The 26,966-nt window shown below is 37.6% G+C and overlaps 1 protein-coding gene across 1 annotated transcript; it reads right to left on the reverse strand.

Annotated features, from left to right (window-relative positions):
* Positions 1 to 1,076: 1,076 nt before the first annotated feature.
* On the reverse strand, positions 1,077 to 26,459 carry ARHGEF3 (Rho guanine nucleotide exchange factor 3). The gene is made up of 10 exons (XM_026035398.1): positions 26,251 to 26,459; positions 14,426 to 14,533; positions 9,293 to 9,463; positions 7,979 to 8,041; positions 7,551 to 7,647; positions 7,379 to 7,455; positions 5,622 to 5,879; positions 3,946 to 4,116; positions 2,987 to 3,173; positions 1,077 to 2,351 (listed from the first exon to the last, which is right to left on the reverse strand). The coding sequence occupies exons 1-10, from the start codon at positions 26,344 to 26,346 to the stop codon at positions 2,005 to 2,007; spliced, it is 1,575 nt and encodes a 524-aa protein (XP_025891183.1). The 5' UTR covers positions 26,347 to 26,459; the 3' UTR covers positions 1,077 to 2,004.
* Positions 26,460 to 26,966: the final 507 nt, after the last annotated feature.

The raw sequence follows: 26,966 nt of genomic DNA on the forward strand, positions 1-26,966 counted from the left end.
AAAACCAAAACTTGGTCTGGTCATGACTGTTAAGTTTCACTGTGCTCACAGCTGAAATATTTTTGCAGTCTTCTTGCACAAACAAACCAAATAAAAAATATTAGAAGTCTTAAGTGATTTATTAAAATGCTTCCAGAAAAGCTTAAGGCTATTATTTTAAAAAAGTCCATACATACATTCTTTCTTTTCTTCCCTAGTTGAACACTTTACATGATCTTTTCTTTTTTTAATGATTTTGCTTAACAGGCTCTATGAAAATGTTTCGTCATTCAGTATGCTTTCCTACGCCTTTTCTTCTGTAAAATTTTCCTCTCTCATCTTCACTTCACATACTCATTCAGTTCTAAAAATGAAGCAGTTGAAATAAATTACAAAGCCTGAAACAGAAAAGAAAAAAAAAACCTTTTCTGAAAAACTATAAATACAGAAATATTTTCTATAGGGTAAAACCAACAAGCTTTTTTTGAAAAATAAAGAAATATAACTCATTTTATATTGTTTACCATGTTGTCACATTGATTTCTGTAACACACATCAGAATATATATATGCAAGATATTTGATATTTACTATTTCCTGTAAACTCATAGAACAAGAAATAAATGTATTTGGCAATAACTTAACAGTTTTACTACTTGTATTGTTACAAGTACTTTGCACAGGTTATCCTGTTTAATATGAAGAATCAATTAAAATTATTACTATATCAGTTTCATTGCATTCTAAATTACCATTCAGCAGTCTGGTAATATTTCTTATACAAGAAATAAAATATTACCAAGGGATTTCTGAAAAGGGACAGGATATTAAACTGAGCGTTTCAGTTTGCATTTTTCACTAATTCCTCATAATGAGTAGATTAAGTCAGACATAGGAAAACACAATGACATTTCCAATTACACATGAGACTGAATGCAAAAAAAAAAAAAAAACTTTAAAGAAAAATTCAACAAAAATATAAGGGGTGTAATAGATACCAAAGGAAAATCAGTTCCCTTTTTGTTGAAGCCTTCTCTACCTAATCCCGTAGGGCATTTGTAGAGCACCATTTATAGGAAATTGTTTTAAAACTGTAACTGTAAACAGTCATTTACAGAAACTTAATTGTTTTAAAATTACTTTAGTGGTATTGAAACCAAGAAGTCATCAGAGTGCAAAATGCTGAAGAGGGCCTATTCACAAGCAGAGGCTTCCTTAGTTTTTGTTCTTTTGGGGTAATAAAGATATATATGGCACTGAAGGAAAACTAGCAACTCATTTACAAATAGCTAGTATTTGCAGCATTTGATTTAATTCAGTGCTAACTGTAGCTTTTCAGTTGATTATTTTTAGCATTACGTGCTTTGATGATGGCATTATGCCACCTACTTTAACTGAACAGACTAATGTTGGTTAATGGTTTTTGGTTCAAGTTCTTCATTTTGAAAAACGAACCCCTTTAGAACCCATGGTTATATGGCCCGCCATCTATATTTCTAGCTCATTTAATCCAACAAGAGGGGCATAGGTTASTGAAAGATATTTTGCTTTCTCCCGGCCCTCCCCTCCCAAAAAAAAAAAAAATTTTCTTGTAGGCCTTTGTGAAAACTTATGATTTTGATAGCCATCCTGAAACCCTATATTAAGTCCATGTTATCAGCTGCAAGATTAAAGTGCAAATAAAGCACTTTACAAACTACAAAAAAAAMCCCACTATGTAATGCACAACTAAACAGTAGTTTAGAGATTCTGTTTACAGTAGGACTTTGAGAATAACTGGTCAAGTACCTCTTTCATCCACCTTAGATGTTTATGGAATATAATCACAGGATATGAGCTGCAAGAGACTCCAGCTTACACAGATTGGCAGATACAGTACTACACTCATAGGTACAAATACAAGGAGGACTGCGTTGACACTGTCACAAAGAATATTTCAAAAGTGCTTCTCCAAAGGGTTCCATGTATGGAATGCAAATACTGTACAGGTAAGACACAGGCTTTCTTCCATGAGCTTTAATTTTTGTCAAACATCAGTTTCTAATTGTTTTTCACTTTCACAAGAGTTTGTCTGTTCCATGCGTTCACAGTCGATGTTGTTCTCACTGGTGTCCATACAACAGTCTGACTCGCTGTCTGATTGGTCCATTTGCTCAAGGCTGGTTTCTCCCTGGGATACTCTGCTTCCATTTGGTGACAAAAGAAAATGTGCTTCCAAGTTCTGCACTCTGGCTTTTCCTGCACATGTAACCTTCTCTTTGGCCTGTCGGATACAGTTAAGCCACTGCTGTTTGTTGAAGGAGTCATTGGCTTGTAGTGAGTGAGACTGGCTTTGAGATCCACATTTGAAGCTGACTCTAAAGAAGTTTTTGACTGAAAGAAATAAAACATATCAAAATGCTGAATTAACTCTATAATAAAGGAGTATATTAAAATAACAGAATCTGAAAAATCTCTGACTTACTGTATTTTCTAGCCAATACAATGTCTGACCAGTAAGAAGAGTTTGGGTATCCCTGTTTTCTGTACAAATAGACAATACTAACACTTCTAATAAATTGCTTGTGCTGGATTAAATAATTTTGAACCTGCCAAGTGCAAACTACTTAGTAGAGCCTCAAGTGAATCGGAATGATTAAGACTCCTCCCAAACTCCTCTGGCTTCACTGCTAAGCACGTTTCCAGAATCTCCAGTGAATACTGTTCCCTGTGCCAGCTGGAGGCTGCCTTATCTCTTACAGTAAGTTCACTATAAAACTTTCACAGAAAACTCTCAAAGTTTTGTTATGTGGATACACCCATTAACAATATAATAAGGGCTTTGAGAAACAATCTAAAAGAAACAAGTTACTACATAATATAGCAGATACATAAATACAGAATCAGGATTCTGTATTTAGATAATGCTGTTTCTAGAGAACACCTTGAGAGATTTCACTGGCAACTGTCTCAAGGTTATATGACTTCAAAAGAACATATGAAAAATAAATGCAAAGGTGAAGACATACTTCTCTCATTGTTGCTAAATGCACCACGGATGGATCCACCCACTCGCACCTCTCCATCTTGCAAATCTTCCAGCACAAGATCCCTCACTGGAATTGGCTGCCGGTAGAGCTGGTAGCAGAGCTGTTCATTATGGGTGATAGCTCGAGTAATTACCAGCACTTCTTGAAAGAGGAAGACATGTAGTTTCTGTTGAAAGTAATAAATAATAAAGAGCTATTCACTTTTTAGATTATTAAAACGGTAAACCAGGAAACAGCCTTTACTTCATCTATCAGTCTCAATCATGGCAAAAGACGATCCATCTATACACTGCATATGAACACACTACTCATAAGCACTCTCAGTGCTGAGAAAATCATTTAGAATTCTTCTGGAGTCTTAACAGAGTTCCTTTAGCTTTTCTGAGGGCAGTTAAGAAAAAAAAATCATTTTTTTTGTTCACTCCAAACTTTTTTTTTTTTAATTTGAACAAGGAAAAAAAAATCTGAATTGCTGATTTTTAGATTGCTAATATCTCCTAATCCAAGTTTTTTTTTCCTTTGAAAATGACACTTATGACACTTATCAATACTGAAAAACTCTAGAGCCTGGAAATTGTAGTACCACATTTCTCTGATCAATAAATTCACTTTGAACCTGTATCAAATAAGCAACTAAAACATGCTTATTAACCACAGCCTCTGACAAAACTAAAATCTGTTGGTAGATTTCTATATATTATTTATAGACATTACAATCACTTTTCTTAGACTGGGGATATGCATGTTAACAGACAGATAAATGGAAGTTTAATACCTCCAAATATAGAYATTAGACTGTTGACAAAAAGAGGTGTTGCAATAGTTAACATTTAATATTCATCAACTCCCTATAGAGATGATGTCTTTGTATATTACAACAACTTGCAATTACTCACAACGACATGTGAAATGAAGATGACAAAATATTTGTTTCTTACCACTCCCCTGTTATTCTTCAGTTCACCGTGGCAGCACACAACACGCGAATTATCAATCAGTGAGTCCCTTTGGCCGTCTTCAAGATAAATAAGTCTTTCTTTGTAGTATTGGCATTCAGATTCACCCGTCTTTATGTTGATTTCAGCCACTATACCCTGGATTATATTTATCTGTGGAAAAGCAGCATTGAAAATGCACAAGCTTTGATTTAATAGTCCAACATTCAGAGCTATTGTCCCCTAACTTAAACAGCAGCTGCAATAAATTTCATCTTAATTTACAGGCTACTTGTAATAAATTCTATGAAGGYTCTGTCTGTAACCATATGGTGCCTTTCTAAGGCACCTTCTGTTGGTTTCAGTCAAGTGCAATAGTGATCACAGCTTGTTTAGACTACTAGAATTCCTCAATTAATAGGAATTTATAGAGAATTCCTCTGTGAAATAAGGTGGTAGGGAGACAGGCTGAAACATAAAGTTAAACCTGTCCAGCCAAACAGATAATGATTCAAGTATCTACTGAACCAAGGAGATTCGTATCAGGGATCAGCCTGGCGTGAGACGCTTATAGCGCATTGCCAGGCAGGAAGAGGAAAGAGCTATATAAGCCTAAAACACTGCTCAGAGCTAACCACATGTAGTAATTTATGCTTCCTAATTTAACTTGGCAAATGTACAATTTATGAAATATATCACTTGAAAGATAAATAGTGTTCTGCTGAAAGAGAATACAACAAAGCTATATAAGGCTATTGAAATATCAAGAAAACTACCCTGATTGTGGTTTTTTTTTTTTTTTTAAACAATTGCCAAATATAAGCAAGTGCTGGAAGAAAACATTTAGTATATTTTTAAMGTTCTTATCAGACATTGTCTAGAAAAAAATGAGAAAAAAAGCAGAAGAATTCTTTAAGTTACATAGGCTTTTGTTTATAGACTTTTATACATTTGTTTCAAAAGAATATTTACGGGAGTAAAAAGTACAGATTATAAATAAATTTGAGCATCCAGACCTCATACAAACTCATATGCTCCCAGTTTACGCATCCTTCCAGTTTGTGTGTGTATATATATATATACACACACACACAGACTGCATTACTGGATTATACATATATGTATATATGCATATGTGGAAAAGGGAACAGAAAACTTGGAAAGCTATCAGAATATCTGAATCAGGTCTTTCTCCACTAATAAAGAAACTTAAAAAGCTTGGAATTTTTCMTTTGTTTTTACTTCAGACTGCAAAAGATGATTCAGAATAAGAAAGAAAATTATGTCCAACTTCAGCTACACTCTGCAGAAGATATTTAATCTAGATGCTGAAATTAGGTCAGGATTCAAACCAGAGAGTAAAACTCATCTAACTAACCTAAATCTTCAATATAAATCTCCATGTTACCCAGTATGAGATTATAATGGAAAATGACATTGACAGATAAATACAAGACATACAAGCACTAGATAAAAATTGTAGAAAAATACTACTACCACCACCCATTTTTGGTATAACTTTGCTGCTGAAATAGGACTTAACTGGGGGAGAGAAGCTCCATGCATAAGTTTCAGCTGTTCATAAATGCATTAGCATTTCCACAGTCTATGCAGTGTCCGTGAATTTATTAATCGGCATAATTTATGTGCTGTAAATCTCATAAAAAGCAGAAACTCACAGCTTCTTCAAGGTGCTGCTGATCTGGGTGATCATTTGGTGTATGTCTCAAAATCTCTCGGAGCAGTAAGGGGTACTTAACCAACCGGCTTCTTGGGATGTCAAGGAAATTCCAAAGGTCCAGCTTGCGACTAAACGGAGACTCTAAGCACCGCTGTAGGAAATCTTGCACTCTGTGATCTTGTTTTTTGTGATCCAGTAAAGCTTTGGCTGCTACTTGATTGCTGCAGTAACTATCGTAGGAGTTTAGGCAAGGAAGCTGAGGAAAGGAATAAATTATTCTGCAACTGAAACAGCTTTTTTGCTTCAATAGAGAGTTTCAAGTGATTCAAGATGTCCTGTAGAACTTCTGTTAGGAATCTACCTTTTGGAGAATTATCTGCAACTTATTGATAGCAATGTTTTTAGACTATGCTGAAGAGTTTACTACGGTATAAGATTTGTCCAGTTTTAGATCACAATAARCTGATCAAAGAGATCATCTTGTTTAATTAGAATTTAATACAAAGCATTTCCATAAATCAGATTTATGGTATAAAATGGCATACATGTCATCCTGCTTCCACGCAGAATTAAGCAAAACAATTTACCATCAAAACTTATTTAAAGTGGAATTTTAAACAAAATTTGTGCAAATCCTAAGAATGCAACAGTTATATGCTCCAATAAGCGGTAATTCCTACTAACTTTTATTGCTTCAAGTAACCAGAACACTTAACTGAATGGCTGATATCTTATTGAAGCTGACCCTGTAGTCCTTACTCTGCCAAATTTCCATGCTCATCTCAAGAAACTTGACCAAACTAAGACAGAAGAACCATGTCGTAAGTGTGAAAAAAATACTACCTTATATGTTGACTGGAACAACATACTTCTTTACAACTACTGCTATACTTAAAAGTATATGTAAAATCTTCTACAGAAGGAATTGGACTCAGACAGGAGAAGCTCACTTCGGTTCAAACACACCAGAAAATATATTTAAAATTCTATCTAATGAAAATGAGAGATAATTCTGTGATTTACCAGGTACCATTAACTATATGCATTGTGTACTAGAAGTCATGCAAGTCTCTTCACTTTACTAAAGGGTAGTGTTTTACATAGAGTTTCTAAATATATTACCTTATCCCTTAAAAATTGCAAGACTGATTTTTCGTGGTAAATTTAATTACTTACATATTCCACAGAAGAAACTTTTTATACTTATAAATCCTCCAGAAAAAGGTTTTTCTTTCATGCAATCAGTAATTTTATTAATGAACAAACTAAATCTGCTTTTCAGTGTTTATGTTGCTACTAAACTATGAACTTGGTGAGTTTTGTTTAGTCAGTGGGGCAGGAAGAGCTTCTCTTGTTACACTGCCTGTTTTCACAAACTTGTAGGAAATTATCTTTGACAGCTTGACTAGACCAGATCTGTAAGATGACTAGACCAGAAAATCATTCAAAGATGACAGCACTTACACATGGTGTAGGCTTAATTTCTCTAGGAAACCAGGATAAAAATAGGGGGATGCTATTTAAATGATAAATATCATWCTAACTCTGAAGTTCAGCCCTTGATTTTCATTTAGAGCAATTAAAAGCTGCTCATCTCCTGAATAGAACGAGGTTTTTCACATCCTACTCTAAGTCTTTTTATGGAAAGTGATCCAAAAGAAAAAAATATTTCATTATATCTCTAAACAGTTGCCTGATGAATGTAAAAGCTATGTTACAAATCAAAACTAAAAGTGATCAGAAAATCTGTCTTACCCAACCCACAAGAATATGGCCAACATGTTCTGTTGATCCATCAGACTTYCTGACTTCTTGAAGCCGCCTTAGAAGATCTGATGATAATTAAAAGAGAAGACAAACTTGACTTCCTGTACCAGAGGTATATAAACCCATATCAAATAACCAAGCAGAAAAAGAAGAGTTTTACCTTCATGTAGAGGAATTAAAGAGTCCAGTGTTCCAAAAATTTGGTTCAACTCTTGCTCTGTCATTATGGAAAGTTTAAGCATAGGGTCACGATATGCCTGCCAAAAAAAGAAATCAAGAGTTCCACAATTAAAATAATAATAGTAGCTGAAAAAACAGAAATAATATTTAAACCTCTCCAGAAATAAAACCATCAATATTGTTAAGAAATTTCAGAAAGCTTATCTTAAGCTTTCTAGTTAATATCTTTTAAAAAAAATTAAGTATCAAAACTATGTGGTTTCAGAAAGGGAAGGGAAAAAAAGATATATTTTTTTTTCTCTTCCTATCTTAGCAATTATGAAAAGAAATTACTATTTTAAAAGTGCTATGAACAACTGAATACTGAAGATGGGTAAGTGGTTAGTTTGCTTGTTTTTATACACGGACCTTTTTTGCTAACTTCAGATCTTCTATCAAGTCTTCTTCTCCCTGGGAGAGTTCAAATATAGCCTGTAAAGAGACACAAATATGATAAAATATCTCTATTTAAGTAATAATAAACTTTTAAAGGAGGTATTGCATTCCAAACAGCTTTTTGAATACTCTTYGGCAGAATTTCTATTGTTATAACTAATTGCAGGAATAAAGGAGGACTTATTTTGATAGATACAGAGTTTTGTGCAGTACATTTAAAAACATGGCTCTGCCAGATTGCTTACAAAATATTTACCAGAATTATCCAAAGTGATTTTTTTTCAGACTGATGCATTTCCAGAACAGGGAGCTATCCTTAGCATTATATTTTGAATGGACCATATCTTAACAACTTTAAAATAAATAAATAAATAAATGATTTGGCAGTTGGATAGATGATCTCTAGAAGTCCCTTCCAACTTCAAACATTCTGCAATTCTGGGAACAGAGTGACAAAGTTTCCAGGTTGTCTAACAAGTCAAAAGACAGATTATTATTAGAATATTTGTTTGGTAGGAATCACAGTTATCTTGGTACCATTTCATTTTGTTATGACTGCTTGTCAAAAGCCTCTCCTGTGCAATTTCTGTGCTGTTCCCTAGGCGTGCAAAGTGTTCCTTCCTTGTTCTGGTTTGACCTCAGTATCTATTCACTAAGTGTGAAAGTTGTCCTGGCTACACTCACTTCACAGCTGAACTATAACAGCGTAATATGTTTGGCCATATGACCATTAATGCTTAGGACTTTCCAACCATCTTTCAGTAATTTTTGAGAGCTTGGTAAAATTTGCTATTGCAAACACATTAAAATAGTGTTGTGGTTGTTACAATGACCTCTTAAAAACCTGCAAGTTATACTTAAATTCTTCAGCTAGGCTCTTAGAAAGTCTCAGGCTTGTCTTCAAGGCATTCTGTGGCCTGGACCCCTGGTATCTTAAAGATCAATTGCAGAAGTTACAGAGTGAAGATTATGATTGACAATTCCTCTGGTGAAACAGTAACTTAAACAATAGAAGTACTGATGATCTGTGCTGAAACATTCCTGAGGACTGCTCAGGATCATGAATGAACTCAAGCAAGCACCATGTATGTTGCAGAACACAATACCAGTTCTTTTAGCATAAAAATTATAATGACCAGGGATGGAATCCTGGTCCTACAGGAGGTGTTGATATTCCCTTAGATTTCAGTGAAGTTTCAGTGCTGTCCTCATGGTTACTGACATTACTCAACTCCACACTTTAAGGATGATTTTCCAAAGTGCATTTTGTAGTAAACAAAACCATACCTCTTGGCGCTTGATTTCTTTAGATGTAAGCATATGATTGACACAAACATCAAAGGTCTCGCTCCACAGTTTGCTGTCTCTTCGCTTGGTGTTAGCTGGAGGCATATTTCGAGACCACGGTCGTGGACTCAGCAGATCTGGGCGACTCTCACTACGGAAACTGATGGAACGCTAATAATAAGATAAAGATTTTGTTGTTAGAAAAGCTTCGCATAACGTTCCCAAAAGTGTTATACACATACATAAGTACAATGAACTAACTAACATCTAATTAGCTCTTACTGTGCTATTATAGCCATGTTTAATACTGGGAATGTAGGAAAAGTTATTTTAACATATCTTTCTGAAAGGCCAGTACATTCATTCCTGCAGTGACCCATGTCCATGTCCTGTTCTCAATGTATGTAAAACTAGACCATTCATATTCCATGCAACAAAAATGGTCTACTGGGATAATGGCAAAATGGTAAGAAACATCAACATAATTGAGCACAGAAATCAAGTTTCTTTTGGTAAAAAGTTGGACAGGAATAAGTCATGCATAGCACATACACACTTAAATATATTCCTAACACAAAACACTTTACAATTTTATACAAGTTTTAGAGGCAAAATTAGTATGAACAATTTTGGCTCTTTCAAAGAGAAGGATTCATTTATTAGATTTWAAAAAAAAAGCAGAAAGCCAGTAAAATTTGACAGATAAACTCATCTTGTGTATCAGCTGTAGAGTCCAATGTGCTTATCACAGTACCAAAAGGTTTTCTGTACATTGGAAAGGGACGTAAGTGCTCAGAGAAATCCACACAGTGGGTCGTGTGTTGAGAATATCAGATGAATTACCCAAACCCAACCTTATAAAAAAAAGCTGCTTCCTCAGTTGGGCAGAAAGAGTGGTCATAAAGGGAAACTGTCCTTCAAAACCACCTCTCCTTTCCCATTGTCAGTATCTTGCTAACTGATAGTAGCAAATTTTTTTTCCTTAAGCTTTTAGAATCATGAAAGATTCAAATGGTATTGCTATTCTAGAAAATGATAACCAGGATTAAATTTTTCACACTTGAACGTTGTGCCTGACCAAACTATTTTCATACTTCAAGCAACTCTTTCAACCAGTAACTTCCTGCCTCTTCAGATGCATCTTAAGAGCAAGAAACTAATATATATGGAAATATGTCAAAAGGATATGGCTGAAGAGAAAAGCACCATCACMTAATCTTTCAAGAAAAACTATCCCACTATTTAGTTTTTAAAGTTTATAACAAGCTATATTCATTTTGTACCACTTTGTTAGCACTTAAAGAAAATACATTAAACATTAAACACAATCAGTGCCAGCAAGTAACAAATGACAAAATACTACTATGGAAATTACTACAGTACATGAATACTTCTGCAGCTGCTGATCTGTGATAATGGTGATAATGTGTACCAGCACTTCTATATCTTTTATGTGACTTTTTACTCAAAAAAAAAAAAAAAAAAAAAAAAAAAAAAAAAAAAAAAAGACTTTTTACTGAAGTTAAAGTGAGACTTTTGAGAATTACAACTTCTATTTGCCTGTAGACTCTCAGCAAGGGTTCAGGCTAAAGATGGACAGTTAACACTCTCACTGCAATATTCTCAAAAGATTGTTTTTTGCTTCATTCAAAATCAAGTAGCTGCTTTATCAGATCCTACCTCTTGAATGCCTCAGGTACTCCAGATTGTTGAAATACTCTACATTTTGTTCTTATTTAAAACCTGTCTTACATAGCAGTCATTTTTCATTTGCCTTGGGTAAAAGCATTTAAAACACAAATTCTCTGCATTTCCAGGTTGAAATCATCATGTGCAAAGCAAAACAATTGAGATTCTCCTCCAAAGATAAGAACTCATGAGATGCAAATGGTGCTTGTAAAGGCAGAGTTTTTAAAATATCAAAGGACATACTACATAAACAAAACCAGCCTTTTTTAAAACAAAAGGCATTTTCAGTCCTCCTTGGTAGCTACCAAACACCTAAAATATACACAGGGACAAACTCCTAAAAAGTATATAAAAACGCATACATACATACACATACACACACAAACATATATATATATTTATGCACACACCAACCTTTCCAAACTTTGCAAATCAGATGCTAGTTTCCCTTCAAAGATTTAAGAGGATAAAGAAACACACATGAAATTATAGGCTTAATTTGTTCTTGTTATAACAGATGAATGATGAAATCAATTATTTTCACATGCAAATGGCCAGAGGCCATTCTGCAAAATGGCTTGTCAGAATCGACAAACTAATGCATTACCAGAAAACAGTTATTTATTGCTAACATCAATACTTGGTCCCTTGAGTGAGACAAACTTGAATCCACAATGCTGTAATGACCAGAATGTCAGAGACATAAACCATAAATAAAAGCATTCATTAAAATGCTCTGATAATCTAGGATAAACTTATATCATTGTAACCATCTCAATTCTACTGTTCAACCCATTCCCAAATTCATTTTCTGAGTGATTTTTAAGAACAAGTTTAAACATATTCTGATGTCACCCTTGATTGGTGCTTGCCACGCAGAAGAAATCACTGGAGTGATAAAAGTCTATTTAGGAAATGTAGAAATGGCAAAATAGCATTTCTACCTTTTCAGWCTCTTAAAAATGTTTATTAGTTATGGTGTCCTTGAAATACATRCTCAGGATGCTGTTTTTTTAAAAAAAAAAGTATATGCTTCCTTATAGTTCAGGTTTACTAAAATTTTCATATAGTTTCAAAAATTAGAGGACTAGAGAAAAACCAAGCTACAAACCCTACTTTTTGTTGACTGTATTTATTGGGCTGCAGTAGTTTCCACAGGCTAATACAGCACTGTAACTATGAAGTGTAACTTGTGTAACTGATATTAGATCATGCAATAAACCAACTGTAATTTCAGCTGCAGTAAAGCAAACAGATTTATGTCCTGTAAAAACAGACCAAGACATCAAAGTCCCAGCATTCAGAATTGATGTTAAAAAAAGAGTTTTCTTCTTAAGGATTCCTAGAATTTTGCAGAGTCCTAAAAAAAGATATATATATATGTTTGTGTGTGTGTGTGTATAAATATATATATATAAAAATAATTTGGACTCCATATTTAAACTCAAGATATATGAATGAAAACTGCTAAAATATTGAGTCAAAAAACATGTCTCTCTGTGGGTTGCTAAGTATCTTAGCAATAGAACTGTACTGAAACTCAGCCAGTGAGAAAGATTGATACTTAGCTTTCTTTTTAATTTGCAAGTATTATAAAAAAAGGGGAAAAAAAAAATCTTCCATGGGTCACCGTGACAGTCATGCCAATATAATAAAGTATTCATGCCAGGTATTTGCATAGAGGGGCAGTACAGATCGACAGAACCTCTGCTGCTACAGCAGAGCAGGGGGCCTTAAACAAGCACAGCAGCTGTTGAAGGCCGTGCAGGGCAAGTGCCGCGCTCAGAAGCGGTCACRCCAAGAATTAATTCACTTTCCACACTCCTCACAACTGGAAGTAATGCAGTCCTCCTTCCCGAGGCAGGCCAACTTTTGCTTACAGGCAGACTGCGGAGGAGATTTACCCACCTTGGGGAGCGCAGGCCTCTCTGCTGCAGTCCCGCTGCCCTGCGCGCCTGCCCCCAGGCGCCCAGCCAGCCCRCCCTCCCCGGCCCCAAAATGCCCTTTCCACAAGCAGATGGTTGCAAAACCAGGGGGTAGAACACAGGAAACAACATGTTAAATAAGCCCTGCAATATCAGCTTGCTAGGTAAACTCCCGCTCCGCAAAACCTTTTTCATGCCTTTATATATACTTTGCATAAGATTCCAGTTGTAAAGCAGCACCCCCCCCCTCCTTCTGATTAATGATAACATTACTAATGCTCTGATTGAGCTAATTTTGGTTAAGTAACCCTCTTAATAGATTCAAGATATTTTTGYGTTCCCCTTTTTTAAAGCAAATAACCTCGTTGCATAATTCTCCTCGGATTTTACACAAGCCTTTTTACTTGCTTTGTTTCAAACAGGAAACAGTGAAATGTTTCAGAGCTCCCTAGGCCAGGCCCACAGCAGCATCTGAGCCCTCCTTCACACTCCTCAGAACCAACAGGAGTTGAGCTGACCCACAGCTGGAAGTTTCTAGGCCTCAACATATGAGATACTTTACAAATTCAAAYCTCATTCATCTCTAAGTATATTAAATATTATACACTTAATAGGGAAATTGAAACTACAAAATGATTTAATTTCTAAATTGCACTTCATATTTGCTTCCTCTTAATTATTTTTATAATCAACTTTAGAAAATGGCTTTTAACAATTGGTCACTAAATCTTTTGTTTAAGGAAGGTCAAAATTCACAAGACAGAAAAATTTAGCAGTGCTATAATATTAACTATGTCATAAATAATAAAGAAACCAAGCAAAATTTAGAAAAGATGCATAAGAGAAAAATCTTGTTCTTCATTAAAATTTACATAACAATGGTCAYATTCCTTTAATAAAGTAACTTCTATATGTTATCATGTAATAGTTTTCTTCCTAGTAACCATGCATTATCTGGACAGAGACATGTTTTTTGAAATGAAAGTCTTAAGTTGAAAGCTGAYGGACTCCATAATTGTAAGCTACCTAACCTGTTCATTGCATTAGAGTAGTGCATGAGGCTATGTGTATTTGAAATAACTATAAATTACATTTCAGATATGAAAAATAATAAAGATGTATGGATTTCTTTACAAGTTTGCTGATCCTGACTGAATTCTCTGGCAATCACAATACTGAATATGCAACTATTTAGTAGGAAGTAAGAAATATAAACCACCTCATGACAATTATGGCAATCACACAGTTTTASCAGCAGCACTTGCATTTGTCAGTTCATGCCCTCACACACCTTTTGCTGTACCTTCTGTTGCAGGCGGGCATGAGGATTCTTTTTTGTTGTTTAAATAGACATATGTAAAACACCAATGATATACACTGTGCTTGTGCACTCACAACCCATATATGCCTGTATGAGCAGAATGGTTTCAAAAAAATAACTCTGGAATAAACTGTGAATAGTCAAGTATTCCTCTTGTTGAAATATGATTTAAAGCAGCRATACGTGGGCTGCTCTTACCTGAAGCGTCTGGCTGAAGCGCTTCAGGGGAGTGGTCCGTACGGGAGGAATGAGGCTTGCTAGCGACGTAACTCGGGAAAGAGGCTTCACCCGCTTGGTGCTCGGCTCCTGTGCCAGGGGGAGAAGCATCAGGCAGTGGAGGGAGGAAGAAAGGAGGGGGAGAGAAAAAAAAAAAAAAAAAAAAAAACAAGTGTAAGCATAACTTGATAAATACTGCTGCCGGTTCTGCTGATTTCTGTGAGAAAACATTATAAAAAGCAAGCTAGTAAGTCTGGTTTAATTGGAGTAGTGAACAATAGCAGTTTTTAATGCTGACAGTTAGGCATAACTTCTGATTGGTACATACAGATCTTGGACACGGTCAGAGCAGGGGGAAGAGACATAGGCAGCATCACACTGTTACACTAACTCRATTTTAAAATAGATTTTCAGCAGTGCTCTGCAGCTAATACATGTTATGATATTCTTGTCGCTGGAAGGAGTGCTTAAGAAAAAATCAATATATTTCTTTGCTTTCTAGCACTGTCAGCACATGCTTCTATATTCAGCTAGCTGTATTTCATTCTAGAAAATACCATTTAGACAAAAAAGTCTACTATTTTTAAGTATCCTTTGAGTGTTCCTATCTAAACATGATGAATATATTGATATGCTTACACACATTTTGTTTTAGCACAATAGCAAAATTGAAATCAACAAAAATCTACCATATAACATTTGCTTCTCTTTTCATCAAGACCTTTAACTGCTATCATGCCCCCTTTTAGCAATACATAATCACTTGAACATAATACAACAATATGCCAATTGTCCTGCAGATAAGAACAATATAAATATCAGAAGAAAAAAGTTATTGTAAGTACATAAAAATAGAACAGTTACCCTTGGCTTCCCAACCTCCATCTGACATTTAACGAATCTTGAACAGCACATGCAAAAGGCAACTTTTGACAGAAGAGCCAAACCTTCCAAGTGACATTAAAAAACCCATCCAACATCATATTTCAAGGACATCCTTAAAGGAGTTCATCTTYCTTTTTCAGCCATTTTTATCATGCTTGGGTAGGCTTCCAATGCCTCCAATTTCCTAAACACATCATTAAGAAAATGCACCACATCTATTATCCTCTTGTTCAGAAATGCAAATTCTTCTGTAAATAAATATTGTTCTGGTGCTGACCAAAAAAAAAAAAAAAAAAAAAAGAAAGAAAAAAGAAAAATCCAGCAGCAGCAATGATGGGGATCTGGGGGATCTGTGATCTGTACTACTGGCAAGAAAAATTCCCTCCTATGAGTAGAGCACAGGAAGGGTGAGAAGCAGCTACAAATTTAATCGACTTTTCTGCAGGCAGACTAGGAACTCTGCAAATGTCTCCTCAAACCAGGGACTAAGTGTTCAAGCCTGTGCCAAAAATATTGTATTCTTTCACACAGAAAACCTAGCATTAAGGCATTTTGGCAGCCTAGGTCTTGTTGCACCCTTCTCTTCAGCGTGGCACTGCAATCCATATTTCTTCCTTTTCAGCAACGCTCTCTTCCACGCGGGTTTGATGGAGCATTTTCTCTGCGGCACTGCGGCACCGCTGTGCACGTCCCTCGGCCAGGCCCCGGGGCTCCCGCTGGCTGCGAGCAGCCCGGCATCGGCCGCCGTCTCCTTTGCGGCTCTCGGCGCCAGTGCGGGCGCTCAGGCGGGCTGCTGTTCCTGCTCGGAACCCGGCCCGCAGTCCCGCGGGCGCCAGCGAGCGCTGCCCGCGCCGCGGCCCTTGCTAGCAACCTGTGCTCTACGTTAGCAGCAGAGCTTATTTGGGCATGACTTATTTCCAGCGTGACTGAGGCAAAACCTGGGATTCAAAGCTATAGGAACCTTCCCAAGAACAGGGAGAAGTGGATCATAAGAAAGAATTGTCTGCTTTATTGCTGTAGCCCTTCTGTTGCTGCTGTGCATATGGCCTCTGACTAAAAGTCCAAAGTGATTTAAAGTAGAGCCCAAACCATGCTTCATGCCCATACCTTGTTTGAAAGTTAAAAACTCCCGTCTGAAGGACCTTTCACACAAATGCTGTGATCTATTCACAGCTGCACAGAGTCTTTCCACGTAGCTCTTGCCCTGGCAGTCCAAAAATATGCGAAATCTACTGACAATAAATGAAATTATGAAAAAATATATATCCATAGGTCACTGCATTTCTGCAGCTTTTTGTTCAAGTGCACTGCAAAACTGCTGAGCACAAACAGCACCAGCTGTGAAAGGAGCCTATCCCCACTCGAACACTTTCACAGTTTGCATGTGCCTGCAGTTGAGTTTATTAATGCCTGCATGAAGCCTGCAATCTAAGCCCTCAGACCAGGACCTAATTTGCTCTGCCATGTGGGGCACATAAACCTCCTGCAGCTGTGAAAACTGATGCACAGCATCAAATAACCTGGAGAAGATTAGCCCAAGTCAAAAGAAGGGAAGTCACCTTTTTTTTTTTTTTTTTTTCTTTCTTTCCCTTGAGAGAGAGCAGGAAGGGAAGCAATGAGGTATGATTTTCCCTTTTTCATCTGAGATGGTCCGAGCAGTCTCTAGAGCATGTGTACGAACAGCTCTGCATTACCCCGGGTCCTGAGCAGATTGAGCACTTGCACATCAGGCCAGTAAGGTCAGGGGAATGTGTTCCAGGAGCTGCTTCCCAAATCTCTTAAAAACAAACAAGCAATAAACCTGCTGGTGGTTAGGAGTTTCTTACATGGGTGTTTCTTATTTTACTGTGATATCCTCTGTGAATATCCCTAGTCTCTTGGTTTACTCTTAATCTCRAAAAAGTCATAAAAACTTTGGGGGGATCCATCTAAGCACGTGGGAGCTCAGAAGAGCTGTGTGATACCAGTGTCAGTCCAGAGAAGGGAGGCTCCAGGAGGAACCTGTGCTCAAGATCTGCACCTCTGAGTGTGTGCCAAGGAGGCCGAGGCAGCGCCGGCCCTGATCCGCTCTCCTCCTTCCCACCTCTCCCCGCCAATTCAGCGAACTCGGATGCAGACGGCGTTCAGGGATGTAGAGGCTGGATTAATTTGCAACAAACTATTACCTCCCCAAGACTGGGATGTGGTCCAGGTTATGACAAAGAAAATTCAGGAGTTAGAATGGTTTGTCTGACCTTTTAAGCTTGTTACTTGTATTTAAAAAAAAAAAAGGCACTTCAGAGTTTTGAAATAAAGCTAAAGCTAAATGTCTTTCAGAGTGATGAAGGTTTCCTGAAACAGTAAGGGAAGCAAGTCRGAAAACAAAAGATCCAGACTACAGTTTGGCAAGGCTTCCAAAATGTGGTGCTGGAATATATGAACAAGTGATGTTAATCTAACAGTACTTTAAATTTGATATAGGGCTAAATAAAGCTGGGGGAAACATGAGTGCAGAAACTTCAAAGGCTAAGCAGTCAAGAGAAGTCAAATTAATACCTGACTAAGCTTGAACAAAGAGCAGATGGCTTTTGGAGGGAGTGGCATATTTGAACTCAAGATGACTTGGGTGAGATTTGCATATGTGAATTTAGTGAAGTGAAAATAAAAGTTGGAAAAGATGGAGTTTATACACACCTCTTCAGAGAGAGCTCTTGAAACTGGAAAAAAATGGAAAAACAAGCAATTCAATGTGTCCAAAATCTGGATGGTTCTGGAAAATATACAGTGGACATTTCAAATAGCTGCTATGTCCTTCTGACAGTATATTTATATCACATACTTTTCTGGGGAATTCACAGGAAGGCAGATTAGTACAACCGCAGTGGCATAACCAGCCAAAATCACAGAACTGAGAAAGGAAACCCTTAGCTAAGAAGCGAGTTTAAAGATGTCATGGCACATCACTCTTCCAGTTTGGCACGGAGGATGCAGTTCTCTAGAATTGCTTGCTTTAATTTATTCTGTGGATCCTATTTCTGTTTGCACTTGTATTTTTTTTTTTTTTTTTTTATCTTTTATGTATTAAGCTTGAACCTTAATTGCTCAACCCACTGAATAAGAAAGGAAACACTAGCTTTTAAAGTATAGCCTTAAAATCTCCAGAAATTACTATTCTACTGTTGGACTGCTGGGAAGTGCATCTAGCAAGCTATTTCAGCTGCAGTTCTACCAGAATGCCATGGAAAAACTTCTGCCCGCTTCTGCTACAGTCAAACACAAGTCATTTCTTTTCCCTGTGCAACTGAACATAAGTGCTGCTTTCTAAAGTTGTGATACGGTAATTTCAAAACAACAGCCTCCTAAAAGAAAGGGTTTCTTTTCTCCCCATCTCAATTTAATACATACAGACTACTATATAAAAGCCTGAATCTTAGCATTTAGTACCTGATTTTGGTACAGGAACATTCAACATGCACTGAAGCGCTTTAAAGCAGAAGACCCTTCCAAGGAGCAGGCACTTTCACCAGTTGCAATTTACTGACAGCTAATTTGATGTTATTGGCCTTTTTTTCTTTCATTAGTGAAACCAGCATCTAACTCAGTATGTAAGATTTAACAACATACACCACAGGCAGGGAAAGCTAGGAGCAATCAAAGGGAAAAGGCTAAGACTTTTCATGCTCTTCATGCACAAAGCAAACTGACTCTCTTACTAGTGTATACAGAAAGGGAACTTCCCCAAAGCTCCAAGCGCCTTGCTGTCAGAGCAAGCTAAATCCATTTAATAATATTGATTAGTTTTCTATACAGTGTCATTCCATAAGACCACCCACAGCTTAATCATCACAGTTTGATGGCTAAATTACTCTAGCTTGAGATTGATTTTAATTTTCTAATGTACAAAAAGAACGGAAACCAAGACCTACACCAGATTCCCTTTGGAGTATCTGCGAAGAACCAATGATCTGGCTAACACGGGCTGAAGGCTGCAGCAGCAGTGTAGGTGCCTATGACCGCTCTTCCTTTGCTCTAGTGCCTCCTGTCAAAGTGCTTTCTGCCTCTGCTTTTGACCAGCTGAACCACTGATTTCCTCTCAGGGAGCAGTAAAAGCAAGTCTACATCCACCAACAATTAATCATTTTTCCACCYGACCATCCCATCTCTTATCACCAACAGGCAACAAGTCAGAGAAGTGGTGCCGAATTGGACAAACAAGGGAAACTATTTCCCAGAGGGATCATTACACTTTTGTCTCCTGCCAGTGCACAGCACTCCTGTGACCATGTTGTGTTCACTCTTCTATTGAACAAATAAACCCAACAAAAGAGGCTTCCAGTGATTATAAGTCAACCCAGAAAACAAGTGGTAAACAGAAACTTTCACAGGAACTTAATGTATTATAATATTTAAAGTCATCCCAACTACCTTCAAAAGTAAATGAAAACTCCCTCAGTTCACATACCAAATAGCTCATGTTGGCAACGCTTGCTAAAAGCTTTTATTTAGTATCCACCTTAAAATTCCACATGTTAAAAATTTCACATAACCAACATGTTCTGAGATAAATGTTCAWAGTAATAATTCTCTACTTCCAGCCACTAACTTCAGTTTTAATGAAAAATGCACTGCTTATTCTTTCCTGTTAGTGTTCTGTCTATTTGTGAATCTGGGAAAAAGGTATCCAAAGACTTAATTCTGTTCTATTGAAACATTCATCAGTGAAAAAGGTTTTAATTGAAATTAGACTCTAAAGAATTAACAGCATCAGAAATGGAAGATCCTATAAACTGAAACTGGACAGTAATCCGTGTTCCAAACAGATCCACACGCACTGCCAGAAAAACTACCACAGAACCCCTCTGTTTCTGACTTCATACTACTGGCAAAATTTCCATGCTCCTATACTTTCAAAGGTACTAGTTTTTAGTCAGCTTTATATGAGTAAGTCAACATTTGTAATGGCAGGAAGCCCAATATTATTATTTTTATTAGACTGATACTTGCTACATTGGACTAGGATTAAAGGGTTCTAATAAATGACCCCAAACTTGGAGTTTAATTAATAACAATATAAAAGTATTGAAATTCTGTTCCACAGGATATTATCAATAGTTAATCTCCAGCAGGAGAAAAAAAAARRRRAAAAAAACACAAACAAGGACATGGTTTTATCATACACACACACAAAAAACCCTCTGGTAAGCAAGAAGTTACTAAGTAACTGAAGAAAACTGACACATAAATGCAACTTGATCAAGCAATGAGTACGAGTAATTAGGGATCAAACTTCTGAGGTTTGTCAAAACTATGAATTCCATCATTTGAGCCCTCCGGAGGGGGAAAGAGGTCTGCTATCCCACCTCCACAAGTGCTATAAATATATCCAGCAAATAAAGCAAAACCCAGAGATACTTCCCTTTAACWGTGCTATTATAAAGAAGTGGATCTGAAGCGGTAGCAGAATACATGAAAAGCCATAGAGAGAAGGGGTGCAGTATCCTCCCGCATAGGAATTAAGCTCAAGTTTGCACCACATCAGCACATTCCGTGTCTTGCCAAGGACCAGCTGCTTCCCGCACAGGCCACCAGGATGGGTGCCACCCTGAGGAGCCAGGGCTTGGCTGCAACCTGCACGATGGAACCACCAAAGCATCAGGAGTAAAAGGTAGAGGTGCCTCCAGCCATCGTGCCGGAAAGCTCATTTGTCTGCAACATCCAGAAATCAGGAACTCTATCAGCAGTTAGGAAATGAAGGCAAATTAAGAGAAAAAAACCTACAGAGTAAGGTGAATTAACAGGAGCAGCAGAAACTGAGAGAAACCCAGACAACAAAGGAAGGTTAATTAAATTCTCAATTTCCTCCCATTAAAAGCTGCCTTACAGACTACCTCCAAAAACGCTTCCATTCTGGAACGAGCTGGACACGAAGTCTGCATGGCACTTAGCAAGCAGATGACATACAGGCACTTACTGAAAGGCAAAATAAAAGCGAGCTGCTTGTTCTACCGCTCGGCAGAACAGACAGGYAATTCCAAACGTGGCGTTTGCCATGGTTAGCCCCCTGCAATTTCACAGCATATGAGAATACATTTGCCTGGAACACACCACAACTTCAACTCCCTAATATTTCGCTACAAATGGAGGGGAAAAAAAAAACATATGCTTTTAAGAAGATTAAGGAACATTCACGACTTGCAGTTTATCACAACTTCTCTTGGCCTCTCTCCCTCTGGCCCCAATGCCTATTTCCTGTTGGCAATGGGTGCCCTGTTCCACAGGCCTTGGGACAGCCTCCTTGGGCTCCCCTTTGCTGACACTTGCCAAATTAAAACACAGTACTGAGCACAAGGCATCCCAGACATTCCCCTGCACATTAATAATCAGGGTATTGGGAGACAAGGACAGGAATTAGAGCTGTTTGCAGTCTAGGTCTAACGTATCTGCAGGACACAAGATGCTGAATAAACTATGAGCTAAACTCTGCTGCTCGCTGCCCTGCTGAGAAACAGCCACYTCGTTTTACCACAGGACCTCATTTTCTTTGCACAAAATTGTAGAAGTGGAACAAGTAGAGGTTTAAGAAGGAACATCTTTTTCTAGCATGAATATTGAGCAGCTTTGGACAGTTAAGCAAAGTTGTCTCCTCTCTTTGTTTGTGGTTACAAAAAACATTTGTGTTTAAATGATAAAACTAATTGCAATCCTAAATGTCTTTTCTCTGCGAGCCTACAAGCCTTAAGTGATATCGCATTTATTACAACATAAAGACAGGCATTTTTGAGGGACCTCCTTGTCAAAATACAAAGAATACAGCTTGAACTTCTTCAACAGCACTTGAACTTCTCCTTCTAACTGCACTTTTTTWAATCCTTCTAGTCCATTTTTAGTCCACAAGCACCATTTACTTCGATGTTGCTCAAGACATACAAGAGTTGTCATAGTACTATTCCAAGCATTAAGTTGCAACTTACCCATGTTGGTCTTTCCATACATAGATGATGCAATTTCAAGCAAAGTTTCACAATTTTTTTTCRAATGTCCTTAAGTACACTAATTGCTTAAAAATTAGTGTACTAATTACACTAAAATCTTAAACTTTGTTTTTTTCTACATGTAACATATTAGAGTAAGAATTCACAAAGACGAGAAGTGCRATATTTCAAAGACTTCTGCTATATTATACTTCTGGATTTCTGGTGATCAAGGAAATGTTAAACAGAAGTGGTTGAAACAGTAGCCATGTCAGTATTTGATTAATATAGATTTTAATTTGCTTTCTCAGGGTGCCCAGAATTACCAACATAGAATTCTCTTAGAACATATTATGTCAGATTACACCTACCTGAGGTCTGCTTCACTTAGAGGAACCTACAAAGGCATGTCCATGAAAAGTGTGCAGTGAGGAAAGATTTAAAACAGTATTTGGATACACCACTTCATTCTGGAAATCACAGATTGCATTGCAAAGCTTGCACAAGCTTCTAAATCTCCATCTCAAATAACTTCCTGACTGTTATATAACTTGTTTTTATATAAATCAGCAGGCTCAAACCTTGTTATAATAATTTTTATTTCTTTAAGAATAAAAGGAAATCAGATAAGATTGTTCATACTGAACAACTAAAGCTTTTCAGGCAACAAAGGCCCTATGATTAGAAACCTGCATGTCTCATCTACACAGCACATCAGCTGTATCATCACTATGCCAGTCTTTATCCCAACAGATTTGGGATAAGGAAAATCCCTTATCCCTCACGGAAAAGCATCAGACCTTAACGAATTCTTAGTATTACTGTATCAGAAGGCTTCATAATGGGCCACTGCTGCATCAGCATCTGCCTTTGTGCACATTCTCAAGCAGAGTATCAGACTTCACATGCTACTAAGAACATGCAGATWGTTGGTGTGTTTTTTTTTTTTTTTTTTTTTTTTTTAATTCATAGCAACTAGGTTATTTTCATATTGACAATGTGACAGATAGAACCTTTCCTTAACTGCTATACTGGGGTAAAACTGCAACAGCTCTGCTGCACCTCCCTTTGGCTCTGTGCCTCAAGGCCTTGCGACTATGGGCTCAGCTTGCAAATTTGATACAGGAAATTGGCTGGTGGTTGCCTTTGAACAGCATGCTGAGCATATAATGGCCTTCCGTGACCAATTCAAAAAGAAAGTGTATTGGGCATCCAGTGATATTGGGTATTCCAACAAGCCCTGCCTAGATGCAAGAAACTTTTTTGATTTTATCTCATATCTTAACAACAAGAGATAGCATTTAATTTTACTTAGAAATAACTGTGATAATTGTACTTTGGCCACATATACAGCATGTTTTCCTTAGGCTCAACATTTTTACTATTAACATGCATTTTTCATGTTTTATTTGTCATTATTTTGTGTCTTTCACAGACTCTCCACCAGGGAAGCTGCAGTGCTGCTTACACAACAGCCTGCACATCAGGAAGCCTCTGCTCTAGCTTCTCTCATGCTATGCACTGCCTTGTTCCTCCAAACCATCAGCAGTTTCCACTTGTGGTCTGCAGACTAAATACAGAACCAACCAAGGACAAGTCTACTGCCAGTAAGCTCCAGTTTGCTGCCCAGAGGCCTCCACCTGGAAATTTGGGAGAAGTTTAACAATACGTGCACAGATATGAAGTTGAAAATTTACAGCCTAGTTAGTTGGCCTATTTTAATGTCAGTTCTCATGCCTCTAAATCACTGATAAAGCATTAATAAGGATAATTGTTCTGCCGTCAAGAGATTTCTAAAGTGAGTATACCCATTTCAGTAGACAACTTAACAGCATGTGAAATGCTCTCCTATCCCTGTTAAGTATACACATTCCCGCCCACCTCTGTTAACATCAGTACCGTTGAACTAGGCATATGCTCAAGGATTTTACCGAATTTCATCCCACGTAAGAACCACTGTACCAGATCTTCCAGCCAAACCAGAACACTATTTTAAACAGAGGAAATAATAAGCATATATTATGCTTTTAAAAGCACACACATACACCACTGTAACAGAAGACCTATTTCATACATTTTATACATGTCAAAAATATGTTAAAAAAAATATTATTAATCAAAGAATCTAAGTTCACATATGGATAATTCAAGCTCAACTCAGGTTTTGGAAGCCAATACCTCCAAAGGCACACCCGGCAAGGTGGCTTTCTGCTGCAGTAACACAAAATAGTGGTAGAAGGCGCCCAATAGCTTTATTTAGACCTGTAAGTGCTACAGAGTGGAAAAAGTAAGAGCTTGAGAAAGGGTTTCCCTTTCAGCCTCCCTCAGTATGGACAGACTCCAAGGGACTCAGCTCCACCCACCCATCCTTACAGTGCTCTTCCCAAAGGGAGTTTTTTTCGTTTTGGTACTTCTGTTCCCTTAGTGTTTTTTTTTTTTTTTTGAGTGACAGATGATGCTTCCTACCCTGCTAAGACAAACAGAAGATTACTTAAAAGCTTATTTTTCACAATGCTGGAAATCTCTAGTGCACCTGGAAGAGAACATTTTTCAGCCTGAAAGCTTAGGGTGCATTATCTCATTTGGATAAAATACAGCAGGAAAGATTATAAATCCAAAACAACTGTCCTAAGCAAAATATTTGCACTTTATAATTTTGATTGATTGCAACTGTTCTCCATGCTCCAGGCTTTCATTGAGTTTAGATTTTCTTCGACATTTGACTGCAACTAAGCTCTTCTTCTTAACTGCAAGAGAACAACAGCCCAGCTTTGACAATGTGCCAACTCTACTCACTGACACTYGCTCAACAGATTCTATAAGCACTAAACAGACTAAAAATATATTTCTTTAAATATTCAATTTAATTAAACAAATTCCCTTAAGTGAACCATTTGGTGTTCAACAGCATGAATATTGCACATATGTGCAGGAGACTCCAGTTTTAAACATGCAGCTGAAAGAACTGCAGTCTTTTAACTGGAATAATTAAATTACTGTATATAGAAGTACCCTGAAAACAAAAGTACAGTATGTTATGTTCTTTATCTATGTACCACGATTAAACAAGGACACTTGGTTTGGGTTTCTTTTACTTTGGATCCATTCAGCTTTTACTTTGGATCCATTCAGCTGCTGCAGATAATTGATCTTTGATGAGTATTTCTAAATGCATCCAATTCAGTAAGTTATCTTCCAGCTACTAAATACACAAACTAATGAAAAAGCTGAATATATAGAAATGATAAAAACTTTCAGGGAGAAATGTTATTTCTCCTCCAGTGCAGCTGGACCAAATACTTGAGGTCACTGTTTTCTTTCCAAAAAAGCACACAAAGCAGACTAAACATTAACCTAAAGTATCAACTATTTAAGTCTTTCATGAACACAGCTCCTGAAAGGTTCAACCATTTAGGGGAATAAGTCTGCTTTTGAAGAATTAATACATTTTTAATGCCATATTAAAGGATTTAATGTATTTTAAGAAACAGAGCAGTTAACCTGCTGGTATGGCATAGTCGAGAGTAAACTGTATAATCAGATTAATTCTTTGGTTTATTCCTGATGGACAGAAGACTGAGACAATGCTTTAAAACACCTTTCTCCAGATTTCCTCCCACCCTTACCCAAGTCCCTAACCATGAGAGGTAACATTTTAAAGTAAAAGTTAGCATTGACTTACTATAAACTTCAAATTACTTATCTAAAAGGGACTGTTTCAATTAGCCCCTCCCCCMAAAAAAGTATTAATTTCTTAAAATGATAGCAGACAAAACCTAGGCTCTGGATCCTTGGCTTATTCCAAACCAAAATTCAACATCTAAAGACAGCAATAACAAATGCCCATAACAAAGCAGGTACCTATACTTAAAAACCTATTTTTAAAGCAAAATAGTTTTCCCTGAAGCAACACAGATCAGGCTGCAAAGACAAAACAAGCTGCCACCACCACATCACGAGCACATTAAGTACCTCTGTCTCTTTAGCTGGGCTGGCCGCTGCCTGTGCTTCCAGGGCACAGTTTGCCCTCTTGGCTGTCAGGTAAAAGGGATAATCCTTGGCCACCATGGTGGCTGCAGGAGGGGTAGTTTTGGATGTCACAGCTGATGTTGTTCGCGTCCAAACTAAGATGACAAAGCTGAGCCTCCTGCCCCGCACTCAGCACTGCTGTGAGCYGAGTGTCCCGAGCCGGGTGTGCGAGAGCATGACCCGGAGCTCCTGCGCACGACTGCGGTAGGAAGGAGCCAGCTCCTGGTGTCAGCAAGTGTAACGTGACGCGGCTCTCGCTGCCGAAATCCTCCAACAGGCAGCGCGGGGCGGGGAAGCGGCTGAAAGCTCAGCTGAACCAGCGGAAAGGAGCAAGTTACCCACAGAAACACACACTCTTCTAGCGGAAGAGACATCTTTTCCTCTCTCTGTGGCAGCTTTGCTCCCTTATCGTTCACAAAGCTCTACCACCATATGTTGCAACTCACAAGCCAAACTGAGCATTCCGGTTTGCTCTTCACAGCGTAGCTGTAATTCAGTTACTACCTTTTGCTGGGCTTTCCAAGCAGCTAAATACCTGCAGAGATGCAGACTGTGATGGCAGGCGCCAGGGATACGGCCCCAAGCAGCACAGTCACTGCGCGCTCCCGCGCACGGCCGCAGCACCCGCAGCCTGTCGCAGCGCCCGTGGCCAGCAGCGC

The sequence above is a fragment of the Nothoprocta perdicaria genome, unplaced genomic scaffold (assembly GCF_003342845.1).
Source record: "Nothoprocta perdicaria isolate Ctin4 unplaced genomic scaffold, notPer1 scaffold_16, whole genome shotgun sequence".
NCBI lineage: Eukaryota > Metazoa > Chordata > Aves > Tinamiformes > Tinamidae > Nothoprocta > Nothoprocta perdicaria.